At 37.9% G+C, this 21,072-nt stretch overlaps 1 protein-coding gene across 10 annotated transcripts in view; it reads right to left on the bottom strand.

The window, feature by feature from the left end:
* Positions 1 to 21,072, bottom strand: part of TCF12 (transcription factor 12) — a 173,895-nt gene that overhangs the window by 123,477 nt on the left and 29,346 nt on the right. For all 10 annotated transcript variants that reach the window (XM_055715645.1, XM_055715642.1, XM_055715648.1 and 7 more), the window contains exon 4: positions 1,844 to 1,917. In XM_055715645.1, coding sequence (XP_055571620.1) covers positions 1,844 to 1,917 — 74 coding nt within the window. The remainder of the gene's footprint in view (positions 1 to 1,843; positions 1,918 to 21,072) is intronic.

The raw sequence follows: 21,072 nt of genomic DNA, 5'->3' as shown, positions 1-21,072 counted from the left end.
GCTATAAATAATTGGTGCTTCATCTAAGAGGAAAAATCCTCTTCACCTAGCCAGCAGAGGAAGAAATACTTCAGTAACATTGTGGGGATAGATTCCATTAACTCTTAACAATATATTATTCATTGTGGCTGGAGTCCAACTGACTTCAGCTGAAACTGTCCTAACAAATTATGATTCAGCAAGGATTGTTTGCTAGGAGGATATATTTCCTTTTTTTTCTGTGTGTCTCTCTTTTTTAATATAAACTATTTTATGTCCAAGTTACAATTGCTTACAATAGGGGGAGATGGACATCTGACACGTATAAGAATTTAACATCGCTCATTTACATTTGCTTTTCTCAATGATACATACCAAATCTTCCTATGATTCTAACTTCTGGTATACCTCTGTTAGAGCACTGACATCTGCCTTTATTACCAACTTTAGGGTATAATTTGTGGAGGATTTCGTTATTGACCCGTGTTTAAATTTCCTAGTCATGATCTTCAGTTATAGTAAAAACAAACAACAAAACACACACAAAAAACCAACACACTCAAACCACACACCAGCACAAAACCCCCCAAGAATAAATCAAAAAAACCCCACCCAAAAAAAACAAAACAGACCCACACACCAGGCACCCTGACTTGACATTATTGGAATGCTAGCTGGTTAACGCTCTAACATTAAAAAAAAAGTGATTAACATAGCCACACAGCTGATGAATCACAAGCTCAAATTCCAGTTAGGTCAGCTTAACTCATAATTGATTAAAATTGATCAGCAACATCATAAGTGAGTATCAAAACACCAGACAAGAAGAATACAAGTTACTTAAAGCTGTATAATAAGATTCCATCATTTCAAATATAGAAAAAGCATCTAAAAGGCTGGGCTTCATGCCTCAGATTATGCAGGATGTTTTAAAAGAATGCCTAATTTCTATGTTGCACAGAAACACTTGTGCAACCCATAAAGTTCTTCTATCTCATTATCATAATTCATTTATCAATGATCGATGGAAAAATTAGGACTTCATGACCAATCTTCCTAACGCTCTTTTCCACAGTCAGACAGAGGCTTTAACAACATCCAGACCTTGCCAACTCGTTCCATTCCACAGCAAGAGAAAGCTGCCAAGGTGCAAGAGCTAACACAACTCGCTGGCTCAGGGGTACTGCAATTAGAACAGATCATTTAGACTAGGCCCACCAGCTATACTGTGTATTTCTAGTAATTAGTTCATTAGGTACTTAGCTCATTGGCCTTCTAGGGAGCAGATATTCATAAAAAGAAACTTGAGCAGATGAAAGGGAATGTGATTTACTACAGGGAAAGCCTGCTTTTGATCACTGAGGTTTTAAAAAGGCAGTATTATTTTTGAATATTAGATACTATCAATAACCTTTAGCTCAAAAAGCAGGATGGATGAAGTTGGAATGGAAACAGGAGGATTCTATTTAAAAAGAGAAGCCTCTCTCCAACACCGTGACACAGCACATACTACAGCTGGCTAATATTAATGGAGAGGCAAGCATTCCCTACACTTAGCTAATGAATCTGCTCTTAAGTAACATGACTTCTGCTTTCATTTTCTGACCATAAGGTAAATAAAACCTGGGCTCATCATTCAAGTATACAGTTATATATAGTTTATTTTCATAAATTCTTCACATATATTTTTTAGCCTTAGAAATCTGAATCCCTATTGCAGCATATCAAAGACATTGAAGTCTCAAAAAATGATAATTTGTGTATTTAAAGGAGCTTACCATCCAAAAGCATTGCCAAATCATCTGCTAATTTTCACTGTACATTCCCATAAACTTTAATATGAATTATTACATGAGAACCTTACCCTTGAAGATTCATATGAAGGACTTGGCTGACCACTTGTTCCCCAGGATGTGGCACCTGTTCGCTCATCCATACCTAGCAATAAAAAGAAAAATACAGACCTATAAGAAAAGACAGCAAAAGCATAATGTTCTCTGATGCAACCTGAAAGCAAATTCACCCACTTTCATACACTTAAAGCAAATTCATCCGCTTCCATACACTTAAAGCTGTATTTCTAAAACCAAAACTTAAGATGAACAGTTTCCTTTTTAATGAAGCTGGCTACAAAGCAACCTACTCATTTGGACACCTGCAGCTGTTGAAAACAGGAGCATAAAAAGTCAAGAATTTGCCAATCTGCAGTGTCTGCCCTACCCAATCCATAAGAAATTAGCATGAGTAACAAACAAGCACAACGATGTTGGCATTGCTTTTTGCACAGCCTGATTTATCCTGCATCTTAAGCATAGAATATTGCAACACATACTGTGAAACACATACTTGTTCTCTAGTCTTTGCTCTCGTGTCTTGCTTAAGTATCGTAAAATGTGCAAAATTATTTCCCCTACTTGGTCTTTATATGACATGCAAGGTACTTTAGCATAAGGGGGTAAAAAGGCAAGACAGACTGGATATATTTCAATGTCTTTTAAAAAAAAAAAGCGCCCACAGACTTGTGGTGTCTGCTTTACTAAAACAGGAATTTTTTTTAACTCTAACGGTTCTTTTAGAATCGGTTCCCTTTATGCAAATCCAGGTTACAGCTCAAGAGAAAGGGGAAGGAAAAATTGGGTGATCTTTAAACTCAGATCAGAATATATATCCCATGTATTATCTAGCCAACTATTAGAAATACTGTTGCCAACACTTTCTCCAATTACTTCCTACTCAAAGTTAATTGGTCAAACCATCTTTAAACCACATTCCAAAATAACTAAAATATCTGAATCCCTATGGCCAATTCATTCATATAGGATAAGGTAATTAGTAATTAGGTTTCTGATTATCTGTATCACAAGACTTTTTTTTTTTAAACAGGTGAAACACCTCCATCCTAAATTGCAGATTTACACACACTTGGGCCTACAAAGCACAAATTAGTTCCCTGTCACCCAAATGTCTCTTTAAGAATTTTGATATAGAGCATAAATTCTTCATATGATATAACGTATAAACTATTTATGAAGCTTTATAAGTTATAATTTATAAGAAATGGGTGCAAGGTCCTCCATATAATCATCCTTAAACCCTAACTTTATATTGCAACTCTAAAATTTTCACACATCTCTCTCAGACCGGCCACGCTACAGGATAAAATGGAAGGAAATAATGTAAATATTTATAAATAAAATTACCTATGGAGTAACAGTATTCTAATAATAATTTCCTTAAGAAATGTGTTTTATGAAGCTAAAAATACCGTTTTGACAAAGACAGCATGCAGAAGGCCTGTTAAACTGAGAGAACAGTGCCATCACCCAGATAAAGCCTAGACACCTTTTGTGTACTGCAGGGAAGATACTCAAGGCTGGAGAACACTCTTTGAAAATTCAAACCCACCACTAACTACGTTGAGCCAGCAGTTTGTGGAAGTTTGGTGCCTGTTGCAGCTGACAGCATTGTTGTTTCCTTGTAACTGGTCCAGGAGCTGAGTAAAAAGTGGTGGCTGGCACTGACAAAGGCAAAAGTAATCTTTTGGCACAATTGACTCTTTTCTGCCAGAAACAACAGCGCTAGTAATCCAGTGATTATCATAACAAGTTCCATTGCCTTAGTTTCAAAAGAGAAAAAAGAGAAGGGGGGGGAGGGGGGGGGCACAGTGGTGAAGAGAACGCTATCTTACTGCAAGACAGTGTCTTTGGGAAAGTTTAAGACAGTACTTTGTATCAACCCACTTACAAATAAGGAAATATGTCAGGAAATAATGGTTAACTGTAGAGTGTTTAGGTGCATGACTCCTAACCAGTAAAACATGTTACTCCTTTAAAAGTTTGAGCCAGTGGGACATAAGGACATAGGTTAAGGTACTACTAAATCAGCACATGTATAATTAAAAACTCTCACTTTAAATCTACCATATGAATTATGAAAATGAATTGTTCAAAGAAACCACTCTAAAACAAAATGTAACGGTTTAATACGGGGATGAAAATTAATTTCTAAAGAGCTTTCAGGATTCTTTCTTCTAAAAAAGCCCAGTACAGTTAGCTAGAGTAGTCAGGAGTATCAACGCGCTTCCTTTTTTTCCGCCAGGTGTCTTCTTCCTCCTTTTCATGCAGCATCTCTTTTCTTTTCTTACAAGCCTAAACCAGGCTGCATCTAGACCTACCCTTTAATCAGAATTTGCACACGAGGCACATGCATTCACATTTTAGAAGCTCCTTAAAGGCTACAAGGAAAAATTTCATACACTGCATACAGAACACCGGCACTCTGATTTACTCCAACATTTGGATTTGACTTGGAACACCACCCCTGCTGCCCTCAGTCCCCATCAACACAGCACACCCCAAACAAGCAGAGAACCGGCTAGCCAGCAACACTCAACCAGGAAATCAAGTACGTGTCTACAATGGTGCTCAATGAATTTGTTCTGGTTTGCACACTAATGTTTTTTCCACCAGTGGCAGATGCAAAACAACCAAATGCTGAAAGAGGCAGAGACCCAGGCAAACCCTAGCAGACTGGCCACAACCAACCAGCGCATCCTTTAATACAGCCAAAGGTAGCCCTCTATGGCAGGAGCATAAGATACACCTTCCAGACAGGTGGTAAGCCCAAAATAGGGAACACTCAGTAACAAGGAACACAGGAGTCACCTATGATTTTAAGTTCAACGAAGTCTCAAAGCAGAAGTGTCATCAAAAGGGTTCAAGCATTTTCCTGGGAAACACAAAATGGAATGGAGGAACTAGGGGGATCACCACCTTCGTATAACCCCTTCTACAAGGAAACGCAGTGTCCAATTCCACTATCCACTAATTCATCACGGATGTTAAAGGGCACAGGAAAACTGTGACAGCTAGCAGAGCACTGAAAAACATGCTGCACTGGGAAAGGCTGCAATATCTCACTCTGTTCAGGCAACGCAAAAAAGGGGAAAATTCAACAACTGCCTGTTACTAAGGTCTAATAACACAGACACATGCAGCCAGAAGCAGGATGAGGGTCTAACCTCACTTCCTTTTTTTTAGTAGGCATTGAGCATGAAAAGTAATTGACATGACTCACGAGCTGATTTCATAGTTCTCAATCGAAATCAGCTACTTCTATAGCAGACATGCTAGTTTAGATAGGGAGTAATTCATTAAGTTGGATCCTTGGGCCGTTCAGCTGGCAGCCTGTGCGTCTGGCTTACATTGCACCTCCACCGCACTTGCTCCCGCTGCCCAGGGAGGGCTGGCAGGGCATCCCAGGCTGAGCACTGCCCAAATCCGGGACTCCGCCAGGTCACAGGAGAACCTCAGTGCTCCTCACTCACTCCAGGAAGGCCAGGCCAAGCAGTCGTGAAGATGCTCTCTGGCTTCATGCATCGAATTCTAAAAAGACTTTGCTTAATGCCACTTCTAAGATGGCACTGTGAGCATTTCAAGCTCTTCTAGAAGAAAAGTTGAAGAAACCTGTTGCCTCATTACTTCAACGTATGTATTCATTCTGAAGAAAGAGGTCCAAACATTCATCTAATAAAAAACCTGGATCTTACAATCAAACTGAAATGAAAGTTGTTCTTACTGGTATAAGACAACCATATTTAAAATTTATTTCAAGAGACAAATGTCCTAAAGTTCGTGTAAACAAAATAATATACTTCTTAGGGTTACCATCTGCTATGATGTTGATAAATGATTTGACACAAAAAAAAAAAAAAAAAAAAAAAATCACACACTAGGTACTCAAGGTATGAGTTTCTACCTTTTATAGCTTCTTTATCCAATTTTGTTTCAGAGTAATTATATTCCTTCAGATAAGATTCAACTACTGAAATCAACTGCAAAAAACCTAGAGCACAAACCAAAACAGTGTTGATTGTATTTTGCATCTTAGACACCCAAACAAATCAATCTAACATTAGACCCTATATTGCAAAGGTCTATTGTGAAATATGATACAAATTGCAACCCAAAATTGAATTTTAGGTCTAGACTTTCCAGTAAGGGGGTGCAAGGAGAAATACTATTTGATGAAAAAGTACTATATCAATTAAAAAAAATAAATTTCAATAGGTTAAGGCTAGTTCTCAGCCTCTTCTTGTTGCTTCCATATAGAAAATATTTCTCATTTTATAGTAGACATAATATTTTTAATAACATAATAAAATCATTTATATTCCAACAAAGTACCTGAAATTTGCAAGCTAGATAAACAAGAGAAGATACAGTTCCACACACTTGTTACCCAGGGAGACGAGAACACAGCATAAGACACTCAAACCAAAAAGATGCTTTGATAGTAGATGTCATATGGTAGGCTTAATATATACAAAGCTAAGGGCATTAATCAAATTGAGAAGAGAAATGAAACCCAGGCAACCTATGAACAGTCTAACCACTCAAGTGCCATTGGGATCAATTCAGATGCAACACTGTAATTAGGTAAAAGACCAACCACTTTAATTTCAAACTATATAAATAGAGCGCTTTCCACCCACCCCACCCCCAAAGAAAAGGCAAAGGGAAGTACTTTAAGTGTGTTTAAAAAGACCAAAAAAAAAAAACACCCAACAAAAACCCCACAAAACAATAAGATCATGAGAAACTTCAAATCTCAAGCCATACTGTTTCTTGGAGAACGCACCGATTCCCTTACAGCATATGGATATTAAGTTCCCCCGCCCTTCCAGATCAAAAAAGAAAGTTGCCCCCCTAGTAACAGACTCGCTTGTTAGAGGCACCAGTGGGCGTAGCAGAGCAGTGTCCCTTTGTGTACCTCTTGCTCCAGAGAAGATTAATGTAAGTGCTATGGATGTGTCACAGAAACACTATCTTGACTCAGAGCTGTCTGGTACAAACTGAGGACTCCACGACTCCTTCAGGAAACTTACTGAGGAAATTTTATTTAGTTGCATGATGCTGCTCACTCCCCTCCCTGTATTGAACCACAGAGTCACAGATTGAACACTTAATCCATCGCGTGGTCTAAAAGTGAGACTTCTCCCAGGCTTAACTGTTAGTTTCAATATCATTCCCCACCTGCCCAGTCGGGTTTATAACCATGAGAGTTGAGGTTGTAAATGTCTGCCATGAGAAGTTGGTAGGTAACAAGTGCAACAAAGCGCTGCAAGGACCAAAGCCACCCTGAGGAGGCATCAGTTATCTCTATTATTGCACACAGAACACTAGCTTTTGTTTTAATATTTTTGTTTGTAAGATATGTTTAAAGTATCAACAATGATTATTAATAGCAGTAAGTAAATGCAATTGTATTTATGAAACATTGTTTATCCTGGAGAACCCCAGAGCATGATTATCTGACATAGCAAAGAATAAACATCTGCTATGCCAGTTATTGTGGAAATGATTTTAAGAACAGGCAATAAGCTATGCTACACAAACTTAATTTCTATGCCCAGAACAAGCAATCACAATTAAAACTTCAGGAGAACAAAATTATTCAGATGGGAGGAATGTACAGCAAGCACACAACTTGCCTGGGCAATAACTAAAAAACTTAAACCAAAGTTTTTTAACAGGTGTTAAAAATTAGTTTGAATTCTCTCTTCATGGAAAGCTGTTTAAAACCTATACTTTCATACAGAAACTGATCTGCAAGACCAGTATTTTCTCAGGTCAGAAACTTTGGGGTGTACACTTGAAGAACCTTTTCTAATACAACAAAATACTTAGCTTGTATAAAGTCAGAAGAAAATGGAAAAAAGTCACACTGGTTCAGGAAAACTGAAGAAGGCTTTAATTTGATTAAAAAGTGTGTACAAACATCAAAAGTCAGTACCGGTAATACAGTTCCTGTATAACTACCAAGTATGTTTCAGATTTGTTTCCATTAATTACCTAAATATGATTTGCTATTAAAAAAAAGAAGGCCATTACTACTTTTAAGTTAATTTCACAAACAATTCTATTCATTTATTGTAATAAGGACCATGCATTCCCTAAGAACATTAGATTATTAATTCCTGTAATAGCAGCACTCTTACAGAAATGTCAGAAGTTACCTGCTTCTCCTTTTTCATATTCTCTGCTTCCTAGACTAAATCACATCACTGAACACACCGAGTGACCTGGCACGACCTGGAGACTTTAAATACAACGCAACCTGCTCAAAATAAAATTGTAATTGGCATTTCCCACCCAAACTGTACTAAATCCGAAACTGCACATTGCCACACCCACCTTGCCAGAAAAAGTACATCAGGTACAATTCAGAGGACAGCATATTTATAATACCATATGTAACATGCTGTTGCAATACATTTGTTACTTGTGCATGTTTATTCAGACAGTTAAAGTATAAGCTCATCAAGAAAACTGTCAAAAAATATCATTCAAACTAGTTTAAAACAAAAAAGGAAACTTCCTTAGAAATCCACAGAGCTGCTCAGAGCACTACACAGTAAAGCTATTCTTTGCCCCTGGAAAAAAAAATCCTTGTATCAATACAAGCTTTAATATTATTCTTCCATCCAATTTAAGGTTAAAATTCTATAAGAAAAATTAAAATGCTCATCTTCATGGATTATATCCTGTATAAGTAATATTTACATGTGTGCACACAGAGTGTATTTTGAAAGCACCCTGGTTACAAACATGAATAAAGCAAACCAGCTTAGAGATCAAGCCTTTAGCAGGGATACAATCCAGAGCTTTTATTCACATGCAAACACAGAGTTAAATTGCTATTAAATTGCATCATGCTGCTTATTCCCCTCTCTGTATTGAGCCATGAAGTATCAGATTGAACAGCTCTAACAAGTAAGTCTCAGCCCTAAGATATTAGCTATCATAATAATCCATTCTACGGGCAATTTTTCCTGTGGTTACTTCAGTTATGACTCAACGGCTTTATATAACCATACACTTCAATACATGTGTGTGTATATATATATATTTATGTATACACCAAATTAAGGCCAGTGTCACAAGACTGCACACACCAGGCCAAAAATATTCAAATATAGCCTCACAGTCAACAGCTACTGCTACCAACTGTATTACAACAGTGCAGAAAATGGCCCATTCAAGCAGCAGGACACAATACAGTTTGAGTGTTGTAACTGAGGCGCTAACACTCATGAGTAAGGGAAACACTGCAAGTGTGACAGCTTTTCTAACATGTCTAAAAAACATTAAGAAAAAGTGCTTTCAGTCATTTACTGTAATCACAAGGTGCACAGCAAACTTCGACCCTCTTGAAAACAAACTCCAGGATCAACCTGAGGTCAGCATCCTTTCATGGAGTGGATGATTGTCATGCATCTTTGTACACGTACAATTAATTATCCCATTGCAACAAATCAGAAGTACTTTGTTGATATTCAGATCATCATTAATGCTCTAATACTCAAACCTTTTACAGCGAAAGAGACCCTCTGACATAACAAACCGTTTAAAAGCAGAGAAAAAAAAACACACTTAAAAACAAATTTGTGAGAAAAATCACGTATTTTTAATTTCTGAGTTCATGCAGCTAAACCAGAGGAGAAATAAAATATCAAACAAAACCCTTCCATCTTAGCAAGCCAGGTTTTAAGCTTTAGGTAAAATGGCAATTATAGTACACGTATAGCCAAGGAAATGCCAATGCAGTTCTACATTTACACTTCCATGATGGGGAGCTAAGATATTTACAGACATGCAGTCAAGATCACAGATTTCTGAGTCTCATCTTCAGAAAATCTAGACCAAGCTGTTTCCTAAAAGCACATGGAAGAAAACCTATATTTTGCAAAGGTACATAATATGTCTGTACCAGATTTTTGGCTACCCTACACTACTGAAATCTAAAGTTTATTATTAACTGCGCAGCACAGCATCTCGGCATCTCACATGAAAAGCACAATACACTAACATCTTAAGTTTTTTCTAAAACAAAGCATGTAGAATACAAAGAAGTTTGAAAGGTTTTCAGGTTTATGTCTAAAAAGGGCATACCTTTAAACAGATTATTTCTTACAATTACTTGTTCTAAAGAGCACATCTAACACTCACCCACAGGACTGAACCCTCACTACTGAATGAAAGAGAAGTTACACATCAGGGGTTGAGTGAACACAAGTTCTTCCTAAGAGAATTCTGTCTCTCAGTTCAGCTGAGGAAAGTGTTTGTTATAGGAACATGTCAGCATTAGACATCATCTTTTAACGCTAAAACAAAAGTTTATCTGTTCAGTATTTGAACAGGGAAGAATGCTTAATGGATATATGAAAGCTCTGCACATCTCTTCATCTATACCAGAGATGTGGTAGGCTAGTTCTAAGTTACATTGAAAAAACAATAGAATAAATACAGCAAATGTTGACTTAGATAATTATTACAACCTGCCTCAATTATCTTTCCCCTCTCTTGCCGAAAATCAACAAGAAACCCTCCATACTTCTTCATTTTCATCCAAGAAAGAATCTTCTGCAGGGATAAGGCTTCACCATTTGCCCCGCAGCACAATGAAGTGACCAGCTGGTTTGTTCAAGGGAAAGACAATATCTCTCCCCTCAGTAAAAAAGCTGCCTATAGCAAAAAGTGTTTTCTTGTATTATTTTAGGCATGGAGAAAAAAAATGTTTGAAGTAATCTGTTAAAACTTTCAAGAAGCATCTCTACCTGCATTTATACAGCGGAAGAATTTGAGCTGATGAAACTCAGCATTAGTCTGCAGTATCAAGGACTAATTTTCCAGTATGCATTTTGTACTAACTAGTGCTGGAATGTAGTAAAGCTCTTGCCAGATATTCTCCTTTTGCAGAGGTCCAAAACCAATAATTCTCAATAATTCCATTACTTTCAAAAGTCATAGCCAGATTCCAATCTGAACAAATGATGGAGATGTGCCCCAGCCTCCACTGTCAGCAGGGCCCTCAGATACCTTAAAAAAAAAAAAAACACAACAAAACCACAACCCCCCACCCCCCCCAAAACCCCAAACAAAAAACAAACCCACCCCCAAAAAAAACCCAGCACCAAGAATGCTTTCTTTCCTCAAAATTGAGATGTTTCTTACTAACCACTTCAACAGAGATGTTATTGGTATTTTTGCATCTCGCTCTTAAAGTAAGAAAACATTACATTCTCTGACAAAGAGAAATTTGCCTTTAAATGTCCCAGATATCATAATATCTGCACAAATATTTGCTGAATCAAGGTCCTTGCTGCCTGGGCTGTTAGCTGCCTGCTGAGGCAGCAGGCAAGCTTTGTGTTGACAGCTCCCTTGGCGTGAGCAGCAGTAAATGATGGTGTGCCCACCATGCCTGGAAAACTGATATGATACAGTTCAGTCTCTTACACCAACAAACGAGGTGGAAGGAAGATTGCTGCCTGATGTTAATGGGCCTTGCACTAATACATAGCAGTACTGCAGCAACTGAGATGTCTCAGGGAGCCTAGCTTACCTTCAAACCTCAAAAACATTCGTTCCTGTTCATTAGATGTTTCCACTCTTTCCTTTTATTTCAAAGAGAGGCTGTTTCTCCCATTGAACCAAGATGTCTCACCACAGCTCAATGACATAGTAAGTTGCTGACGCCTGCATTCACTAGTTTCTTCCTTCATAACCAGAAGTTATTAGCTGATCTACTAATTTCTGCTGCACTTCAGAATCAGTCACATTTTAATGTTCTTCTGCTAGTATATCCATGTTGTTACAGCTTTTAAGTCTGGAAAGATTACCTGCTGACAACAAAATTCCATCTTTTGAGGATCAGTAACACAGAACTAACTCCTCTAGAGTAGTTAAGACTCTGTTCAGCATTGTGGTAACTAAAAAAAAAGTAACTTATTTTTCTATTCCAGAAAATAACTACTAAATCTGGCAGGATCTCGGTCTGGTGTAAATGAGTCCAGAAATAGCTACGTTTGGTAGTGAAGATGTTGAGATTTCTCCAGCTTTCCTTCTTAACCAAAGACTTTTTTTTCCCCTGTTTGAAGTCTTCACTGCTCTTCCTCAATTTCTTCTGCTACCTTCTCATTTAATATTCCATAGTCTGGTTGGACTGTGTAACATTTCTCCTTGGCTTAAATCCTAAATATCACACTTTTTATAGAAATGTGAGTTTTCGATGCTTTCCTTGTAACAAGTGTTACATGAACTAAAACACTCTTAATAAAATGCACTTAGAAACCATACGCACTTCAGAAGCAGAACTTTGATGGAAAAGTTAGAACTGGAATTTATATTCAAGTAATCCCATATTAAATTGCCTTCCTTCTCTTAGCAACGTTATAGTTGGAATTGACATACCTGTTGGTGTTAAAGTGCATTCATGCCTATTCTTTCTTTTTTTTAAATGAGGACAAGTTGCACTTTGAATAAACAAAAAAAAATTGCTGCCGCTTCCCAAAAGTATGCTGTTACAGCAGTTCTGTAGGTTACAGCTAGAAAATGCTGAAAGCTAATAAAATGCAGTAGGCAGTCTTTCCGTGGTGAAAAGCACCCTTACCTGGTAATTATCTTTCCTACATTAATAATGCAGTATTAAACACTTCCTAACATTAACTTGAATAGTCTATAGGCAAAAAGCAAGCAGCAATCAATAACTATTTTTTTTTTAATTAAAAAAAATCCTCTTCCCAGGATGTTTTAAAAGTCTGTCCTTCTACAAAAGCATCAAATAGTCTCAACAACTTCATTCCCATAGAGTTTACACCTTAACATTCAGAACAGATTTCTTGGGATATTTAATCAGAATTAACTACACAGAAGCTAATGATTTTCCATCAAAATTTGGACGAACGCTTGAAGTTTAATATTACAGCTGAGTAAAAATAAGTAGTGGAAGGATACTAGAACCCTTGCAATTCCCCAGCACTGCAAAGAGCGGGTCACCACCAGCCCTGCCAGCACAGTACCCAGCAGATGGGCCAGCCAACATGCAAGCTACAGCAGTACTGAACCTCCTCCTGCAAAGCAAGCCTTCCAACAGGCAAGCAAACATTTACCAGCTCCTCACAAGGGATTTTGCTGCAGGAACCATTGCCAGACAACAGCTTATGAGTCAAGTTTTATGTATGCAAACACAAGCCTATCTCACTAACAACTAAGGGCTGGCTGCCACCCAGAGGGGCCATCCTGCTTCCCTTAACACTTCACTGTCCCCACTGCCCACAGCCCAGCTTTTGTGTCTCCCTGCCTCTTGCCAGCACCATTGTTCTGTAGGCTCCAGTAAACCAGTTCAGGAAGAAACTAGTAGAAAACAGAAGGATAAAAAACCCTTTTCTGGTTTCTGGCCAGATTAGCTCACCCAAGTATTTCACTACCAGGCCAGAACACCACCAGCGCTGGCAGAAAGGTGATGAGAGCACAAGGATCGGACAAGGCCAAAGTCAGGGTTGCCTGAAAGGCCAGGGAAGCCAGCCCATCACTTTTCAAGCATTCACTAGCTCTGAGACCAGCTATATTTTAAAACCATAGGGATTTCTGCAGGAGAACAGAGGGAAAGGAGAGGAGAAAAAGACTACATCGCTGTGTGGTGATGCATGAAACCCTGCAGCCTACTTAGGGACCACTGGCTTTATTGGACCATTGATGCTAGGCCAGTCTGTGAGAAAAATAACTGAATAAATGCATGTTTGAATTGCATCAAACACCAATAAGCTTCATAGAATCTTAAAAATATCAAATCTGCTCAGTGTTAGGGTAGAAATAGGTTACCAGGAAGTTCAACGCTGGCAGAACACTCACACACATAATTTATCGTTCACTGGCTGGAATTTTAGCCAAAATTTAGAGAAAGAGTAAATGACTTCAAAATAAATGGCAATAAACCCAAGAATTTCCCTTCCCTCTGTTTCTTCCGTAATTAAAAAGACAAAAAGTAAGATTCTTTCTTTTTAAGTACACTTTGAATTTTAGCCAAAACAAGTCTTGGGTTCCATGTGCCAAGTAAGTTTCTTCTATAAATCACCATAGCCCATTTTCTCTTTTGTATTTTAGAATCTTAAGCATTGCCAAAATGAGCCAATTTAAATACATTGCCTTTCTGGGTGGTGACTAAGTTTAAATTTTGTTGGCCTTAAATCCTGCATTTGGTTCTCTTTATGTTACTGCTTTTAGTCTGGCAACAGTTCCAGATTTTGCTTCACTTTGTACTTTACTTCTTCATACTCCAACACTCCAATATGACGAAATTTGTTTAAGTGCCCAGCCACTAAAAATAAAATGTTACTGTTTGTAAGGATTATCAAATAGTTTCAACGGAAGACAGACTCTTCATATTCTGTTAAAATACGTAAAATAAATAAAAAATGGAAAAACATTTTCTGCCACTTGGAAACAGACAGCTGTGGCTCAGTATTTGGGAAAGAATTTCTTATATTCTGATCAGAAAGAATATTATTACCCTTCAATGTACTATCACTTCAGTGTTTTGCAGATCACACTCTGAAAGGGTAAGAAGGCATCAAACGTCTCTTCATATCCCAATTTATCTGTGGAGGATTACTGACACAGGTTCAAAAGAGAAGCGCTGACCTTCCCTCCCAAATATAAGAAAGCATTCTGGAGAGTCACGTGTAAAAGGGCAACCCAGAATAAACGTCACATAGAGCTCCACCACACAACTTCACATGGACATCACTAAGCAGAGCGTATTCCTCTAGAAACGGCTGGTCTACGTACTTTTGAGTAAATTAAGAAATACTTGTAAATTGAAGCAAATTCTTAACTGAAGACTCTTCACTTGAATTCAAACAAGTGTAATATGCTCACGTAACTGAAGGGCTATGTGAGGCTACATGCACCGTCTTTTACACCCATTCCAGGTCCCCAACAGTGAAACAAACACAAGTATTTTATACAATCCTCACCTGTGATATTAAAGCCCAACGAATTAAACAAATACCTTAAGGCACCTAGCCAGACGCACGTGAAACAAATGTACAAATTCAAGTACAAAGAGCTCCAGTAGCAATTCTGTTCTACTTCACTGCACATTTCTTAGGATGTAAAGCTAATCTTTAAAAGGTCACACAAAAGTAAACATGCACATCACACTGGTATATATATGGAATTTAGACTTGAAAAAATTCAATGTACGTCACTGATTACAATATCAGCTTTACATTAAGGAATATGAATTCTCATTAGGATTTCATTCCTTGCTTGGATTTTCATTTTAAAAAAAGCAAGAAATAAGGCTGAAGCCACTTCCTTTTACATTTTCAAGTTCACTGTTGTTTTTTTTTAAACATCAGGGGCATAACTTGCCTTGAGTAAGATATACATTCTTAACCAATTATCAAGAAACCATAACAATGTATATACACTTCAGCTAAGATCTCTTCAGCCTAGTTTTCAATTTTCTAATGGACTCAGAGTATATCATTATCTTAATGCTGAATCTATTATGGGAGAAACAAGAGAAAACTAAAACCAAAATACTGTGCAATATTACACTAAAAGAAAGACAGGATAACAGACAAAAAAATGCATGGAGAAACAATCTATATCTGCTTTTATTTTAAAAAGTTCAGCCTGTACAAAAACTTCATACACAGTGGGACCTGTTAAGATCTGTGAAGCCTCTAAGTTATCTCAGGACTAATTAGGTTTTTAAGAAGTCTTAAAAATCTAATACACCCTATCTGTACAGAATATCAATTGAATATAGGTTCTTAACTCTTGCGTTGTAAAGCCAGAGTTTAGTAGTTTAGAAAAGATTCTAAAAATACAGATTAAGCTAAGCCACTTCATCTTACTTTCCATTAAGAATGAAGTACATTTGAAGCCAGAATTCTATACTCCCTGCACTCTACTAAAGCCAGAGTAATACCATCTGTAATGCTAGTTACAGACAAGTAATAGAAGGATCTGATGCGGTGCCTGTATTGATCTAGTATTCTACTTAACGATTTTTCTCTTAAAAGTCAATTACATCTCCTTCATACCCACATCCCTCATTCTAACACAAGGTTTACAAGATTTTGTTAAATAATAATAATACATTTTCTGTTGAACAGAAGATATAAAATTTATAGAAGGGAACTTCTGCGTTTCAAACAGGTCTATCAGACTAGATGTTTGGTCTAAGAAAAAACCTGACAATTACAACTGTGGCATTATTAACACAAGAAAATCCGCGCAAAGCCATTTTTAAAAACAGCTCCAAAATTAGAAGTCTGTAACTGCAGCAATCTTCAGGCTGTAAAGCCTCCAGACCACAGCCATCTCATAGCCGGGCTGATTAGCTCAATCACAGCACCTTGTTAACAGCAGCTAAGAGCTCCAACCTGAATCTAAATCACATCAAGCAACTCAAAGCACAGGCAAAAGTACTTTAACCTCAAATCACCAGGGATACCAAAATAAAAAAAGGATGAATAACCTACAGAAGTTTGAGAGTCAACTAAAACCCTATGATACATGTCTCCCCAGACAGTACATAAAAATATTATTTAGAACAAGTCTAGATATCAACTTCATGAACACTCTTAAATTACGGAATACATCTAAGTTTAATGTTCTGTCTGAACTTAGTGATTGCAAATATGGTTATAGCATCAAAAAGTCACGAGGGGTGGGAGGTAACGTGCTGTCGATGAGAGATGGGGGAAGAAATAAGAACTAACTGCTCTAAGCTAGGTTTTTACTAGCTTTTTTTGTCCCTTGGTGTTCTCAGCCTCATTGGAAAGGGGAAATCTCTCCACAGGATTTGTTTACTTTTCAAATACAATAGAACTAATTCAAGGCCACCAACAGCCTGAAGAGGAAGAATGAGCCACCTGTAGAGGTCAGTATTCTAAAAGTGTATCAGCAAAAATGAAGCAAAAGATGTAAATTCTCTGTTTAGGAGGAATGTCATACTAGGTGTGTGGAACAATAATGATATAATGCATCTATACACATGTATTCTTCTCTGTCCTTCTGACAAACAGACTCATAGAATCATTTAGGTTGGGAAAGACCTTTGAGATCATCAAGTCCAACCAATAACCCAACACTGCCAAGCCCGCCACTAAACCATGTCCCTGAGAACCGCATCTACCATCTTCTAAATACCCCCAGGGATGGTGACTCCACCTCACCCCTGGGCAGCCTGTGCCAGTGCCTGACCACCCTTCCAGCGAAGACATTTTTCCTAATATCCAACCTAAACCTACCCTGGTGCAAGCTGAGGCCGGTTCCTCTTGTCCTGTTGCTGGTTTCCTGGGGGAAGAGACCGACCCCGCTCGCTGCAGCCCCTTGCAGCAGCTGTAGGGAGCGATAAGGTCCCCCCCTGAGCCCCCTCCTCTCCAGGCTGAACCCCCCCAGCCCCCCCAGCCACTCCCCATGGGACTTGTGCCCCAGCCCCTTCCCCAGCCCCTGCCCAGCTCTGGACACGCTCCAGCACCTCTACATCCCTCTCTGAGTGAGAGGCCCAAAATCAAACACTCTATGTGAGGTGCAGCCTCAGCAGTGCCAAGCGCAGGGGGACAGTCACTGCCCTGGCCTGCTGGCCACACTGTTTCCAACACAAGCCAGGATGCCATTGGCCACCTTGGCCACCTGGGCACCCTGCCAGGTCACTTTCAGCCAGCACCCCCAGGTCCTTTTCCACCAGGCAAATAGCACAGGAATAATTTTGCTCTGATTAATACAGTGTGGAAGCAGATGAAAACAAGCAATTTCCTGGCTTGCTTCATCACAGAAGTAATACTTGAATAAAACCAGCTTCCTATGGCAGAAAAGATCCACTACTGTGATTAACTGGTTGATGAATTTAATGTCAAGAAATTCTATAGACAGTTGCTTAGAAAAACAAATACATAGGTGGCAGGTCTACTTCCACACAATTACATACAAAGTTTTCCATATTAAATCAAGTAGTAAAATTACTTTTCAGACCACAGAGTTTTGCTCAACTCCTATCGCAAGATGTATACACTGAAGTAAGAGGTCTTTCTGGAAGGCTACGAATTGCATGTTCAGACAGTTCAAAAATTTAAAATACATATTGTACAACAATTAAAATCTCTTTGACTAGATCATAAAACTTAGTTAGATATAAAAGAATACATGTATTATTAATATGCTATAAGGTGAAAAGGGTCATGAGAATTCCAGCCATTGCACCTTTTCTCTGCAAGTGTAAGACACACACCAGGCAATATATTGGGTTTAATCAGAACTTTCTATTGATATCAGCAGGAAGCTAGCGTGGAAAACACCTGCTACATGAAACCTCTGATTTATTTCTTTTGGTTACATGTAATTCTTCCATGTTGACCCACGCATTTCCAATGCAGTTACTCCTTGCATGAAGAAGAGGGAAGCAATTTAAGTTAAGAAACAGTCTTCTCCACAAAAAAAAAAAAAAAAAATAATTTGGAAAAAAAAAATCTAATGAGACTCCTGCAATAACATCAATGCCCAATTCATCTACAAAACTTTGTTTTGGAATTCAAAAGAGTTTTCAAAAAATAGTCTGTTAGGCATCAGAACAGTGAGGCAGGAGAAAGTTACCATATCTACTTAGCAAGTGGGACACAGAAACCACATTTTTGCTCTGAAATGGGTCAACATGAGCAGAGGAGATTTAAACAAAACTGTGCTTCACCCTGGAGCGCTGCCTCACTGGAGTTTTTTTAAGTACTTTAACCTCATTCTCATATGTTTGTTTACCATTGTATCTGGTCTTTAGGACATGGTACAGATGATTATTTCTTTCCTGATTACCAATCCCTCCCTTTGGGAAATATTTTTTTTCAAGGTTCTCCAAGTTTCCATCCTTTTCAATACACATCCAGTTACCGTATTTGGATCTGGCTGTCAGTTTTACAAACAGTTCTGTCTCCAGACAATCACTTATGTGACAGAGGCTAGCAGCAATGGTCAACGGGGTTGATCTGACAAAACATTTGTTTAGGAATCTGCTTCTGCCAAGCCATAGTGTTGGCCATTTGAAATTTTTTGCATTAGAAACAAGGAATCCATCTACCGATCCAGAACACTCACATTAATCCAACTACGCAGACAAAGCACGCAAAAAGTTATTTGAATAACACGACCTTTGAGAAATCCCATCAGCACAACTCCCTGCATCAAGGAGCTCTGCACTCTTCAGCCTATTTAAGCAGCCAGAGTGTGAAGGAATTACTTGAGTGCGTGATCAGAATATTAAATATCCCACACTGTCCAGATTTACAGTGAAGCAATCAAATAACAGAACAACAACTTCAGAGCAGAACTTTTTTGCTGACTACCATCATCAGTAGTACCAGTAACTGCAGCATCCTCAGTCTTGTGCCAGGCTACACACTACTGTGAATCGTCAGCTGCAGTTTGGAAAAAAACTATTTATTTTTTTTTTTTAAGAACAGTTACAGCTGGCAAACATGATATTTCACTATTACTGCCAGAACCGCTGTAGGCAGTGACAGACACTGTCTCCCTACAGCTTCAGTATCACCTAATTTTAGGAGGCACTGAGGTACTCTGACATTACTGAGAGCCTTAAGTGGATTAGCATTTATTAAAAAACTTACTTGAAATCCTGTCTCATAAAGGATGTCTTCTCTAAGTCTTCAACCAAAAAATACTTGAAATCACTGTGCTAGAAACACCGCAAACCTCAGACAGAAGGTACAATTTCCTTGTCAACAGATTCCCACTGCATAACCACATCTGTAACACGTGGTAGCAAAAGCAGACAAGAAAAAACATAAAATAATATAAAAGTCTTAAATGGTTCCATAGTCCAGAAATAAATAAGTATATATATGTGTATAAGATATATATATATGTAAAAACTATTACCCAAATAAATCACTACTTCCTTTAATCATTTCAGTTCAAAAATCCAGGTTAAAACTGGAAAGAAAAAAACCACAACCTAAAATTCACAAGTCACTTTAAAACTGCAGAGGGTGGTATTTTGCTATTGCAATTACACTGCAAAAATATTTTAAAATATGAGCCAAACTGTTTCAGCAAATTTGATGTCTCTGGTGACAAACATGCAAAGTTAACCATGGACATTCATCTTAAAGTCACTAATTTCTCCAAGCATACTGTGGATTCCAACAAAGTTCCAACAATAAACTTCTAACGCTATGTCTGTTTTAGCACTTCAAAAGAGCGAATCTAACCAAGTAGCTTCTTTACAGAAGTTAAGCCGCTTTATATTGATATAAAAAGGTAAATTTTGCAGAAACCTCTTCAAATTGATGGTGTATCCTTTTCTAGAAAAGTCCACTCTCTTCCCAATAACAAAATTTTCTATGAGGTTATCTTCTCTCGAATTCCCTAATGCATATGAAGAACTCAGCAAAAGCTTTTCTGACTCAGTTGTAAACAAAAACCATCTGAAAGGAGTTACAAGTGAAAACAATTTGATCTAGAGCTGGAGAAAGTTCACTAATTGGAAAGATGACCCAGAATCTTTGAAATTGTTTCAAATGGTTGAGCTGTAATACAGAAGTATCCTTCCTCTTTCTTACAAGACGGCCTCTCACCATTTCAGCAAAGTTTCTTAAGATGCAGGTCAAAGCTGAAGATGGAAAAAATTAAAACAAATACCCACACTACCTAGTATCTGTAGACTTTTTGAAATCAAACATTACTATGTGGCACACTGCCAAAATCCCTCACTGGAGAAATCAATCCCTGCATCACTGCAAACAGCGTTTCTTCTGACTTAGTAAAAAGTCAGTTTCAGGAGAAGCAATTTAACCACAACAGAAGTTGTCAGAAACTAGCTCCGTCACCAAAAGTCAGAAGATTTTAGTATACTTTTTTAAAGAAAAAAGAGAGACCCTTTAAAAAAGGAAAAATTAAAAAAGGAAAAATAAAAGGAGGAAAAAAAAAAAAACTACAACAGGACTGCTCTTCTCTAATGAGCAATTTGAGAATGCAGGAGGCAGACATTCCAGAAAAGTGCAATATTTCTTTAGAATTATTCTCTCCATATGTTAGCATATGGGCAACAGAATCAGCAAAGTAAGCGTTCATAAAATGATTGTCCAGATAAAGCTGTCCATTAATTTAGGAATACAAAACAGAAACGTAAATTTTCATGATCTGCTACAGCAGCATGTTAGCATTTAATTAAACACAATATTGCAAATGTTCTACTGAATGATTTGTTATGATACATATATACACATGA

The sequence above is a fragment of the Falco cherrug genome, chromosome 7 (assembly GCF_023634085.1).
Source record: "Falco cherrug isolate bFalChe1 chromosome 7, bFalChe1.pri, whole genome shotgun sequence".
Classification (NCBI taxonomy): domain Eukaryota; kingdom Metazoa; phylum Chordata; class Aves; order Falconiformes; family Falconidae; genus Falco; species Falco cherrug.
This window is presented reverse-complemented; position numbering and strand designations above follow the sequence as displayed.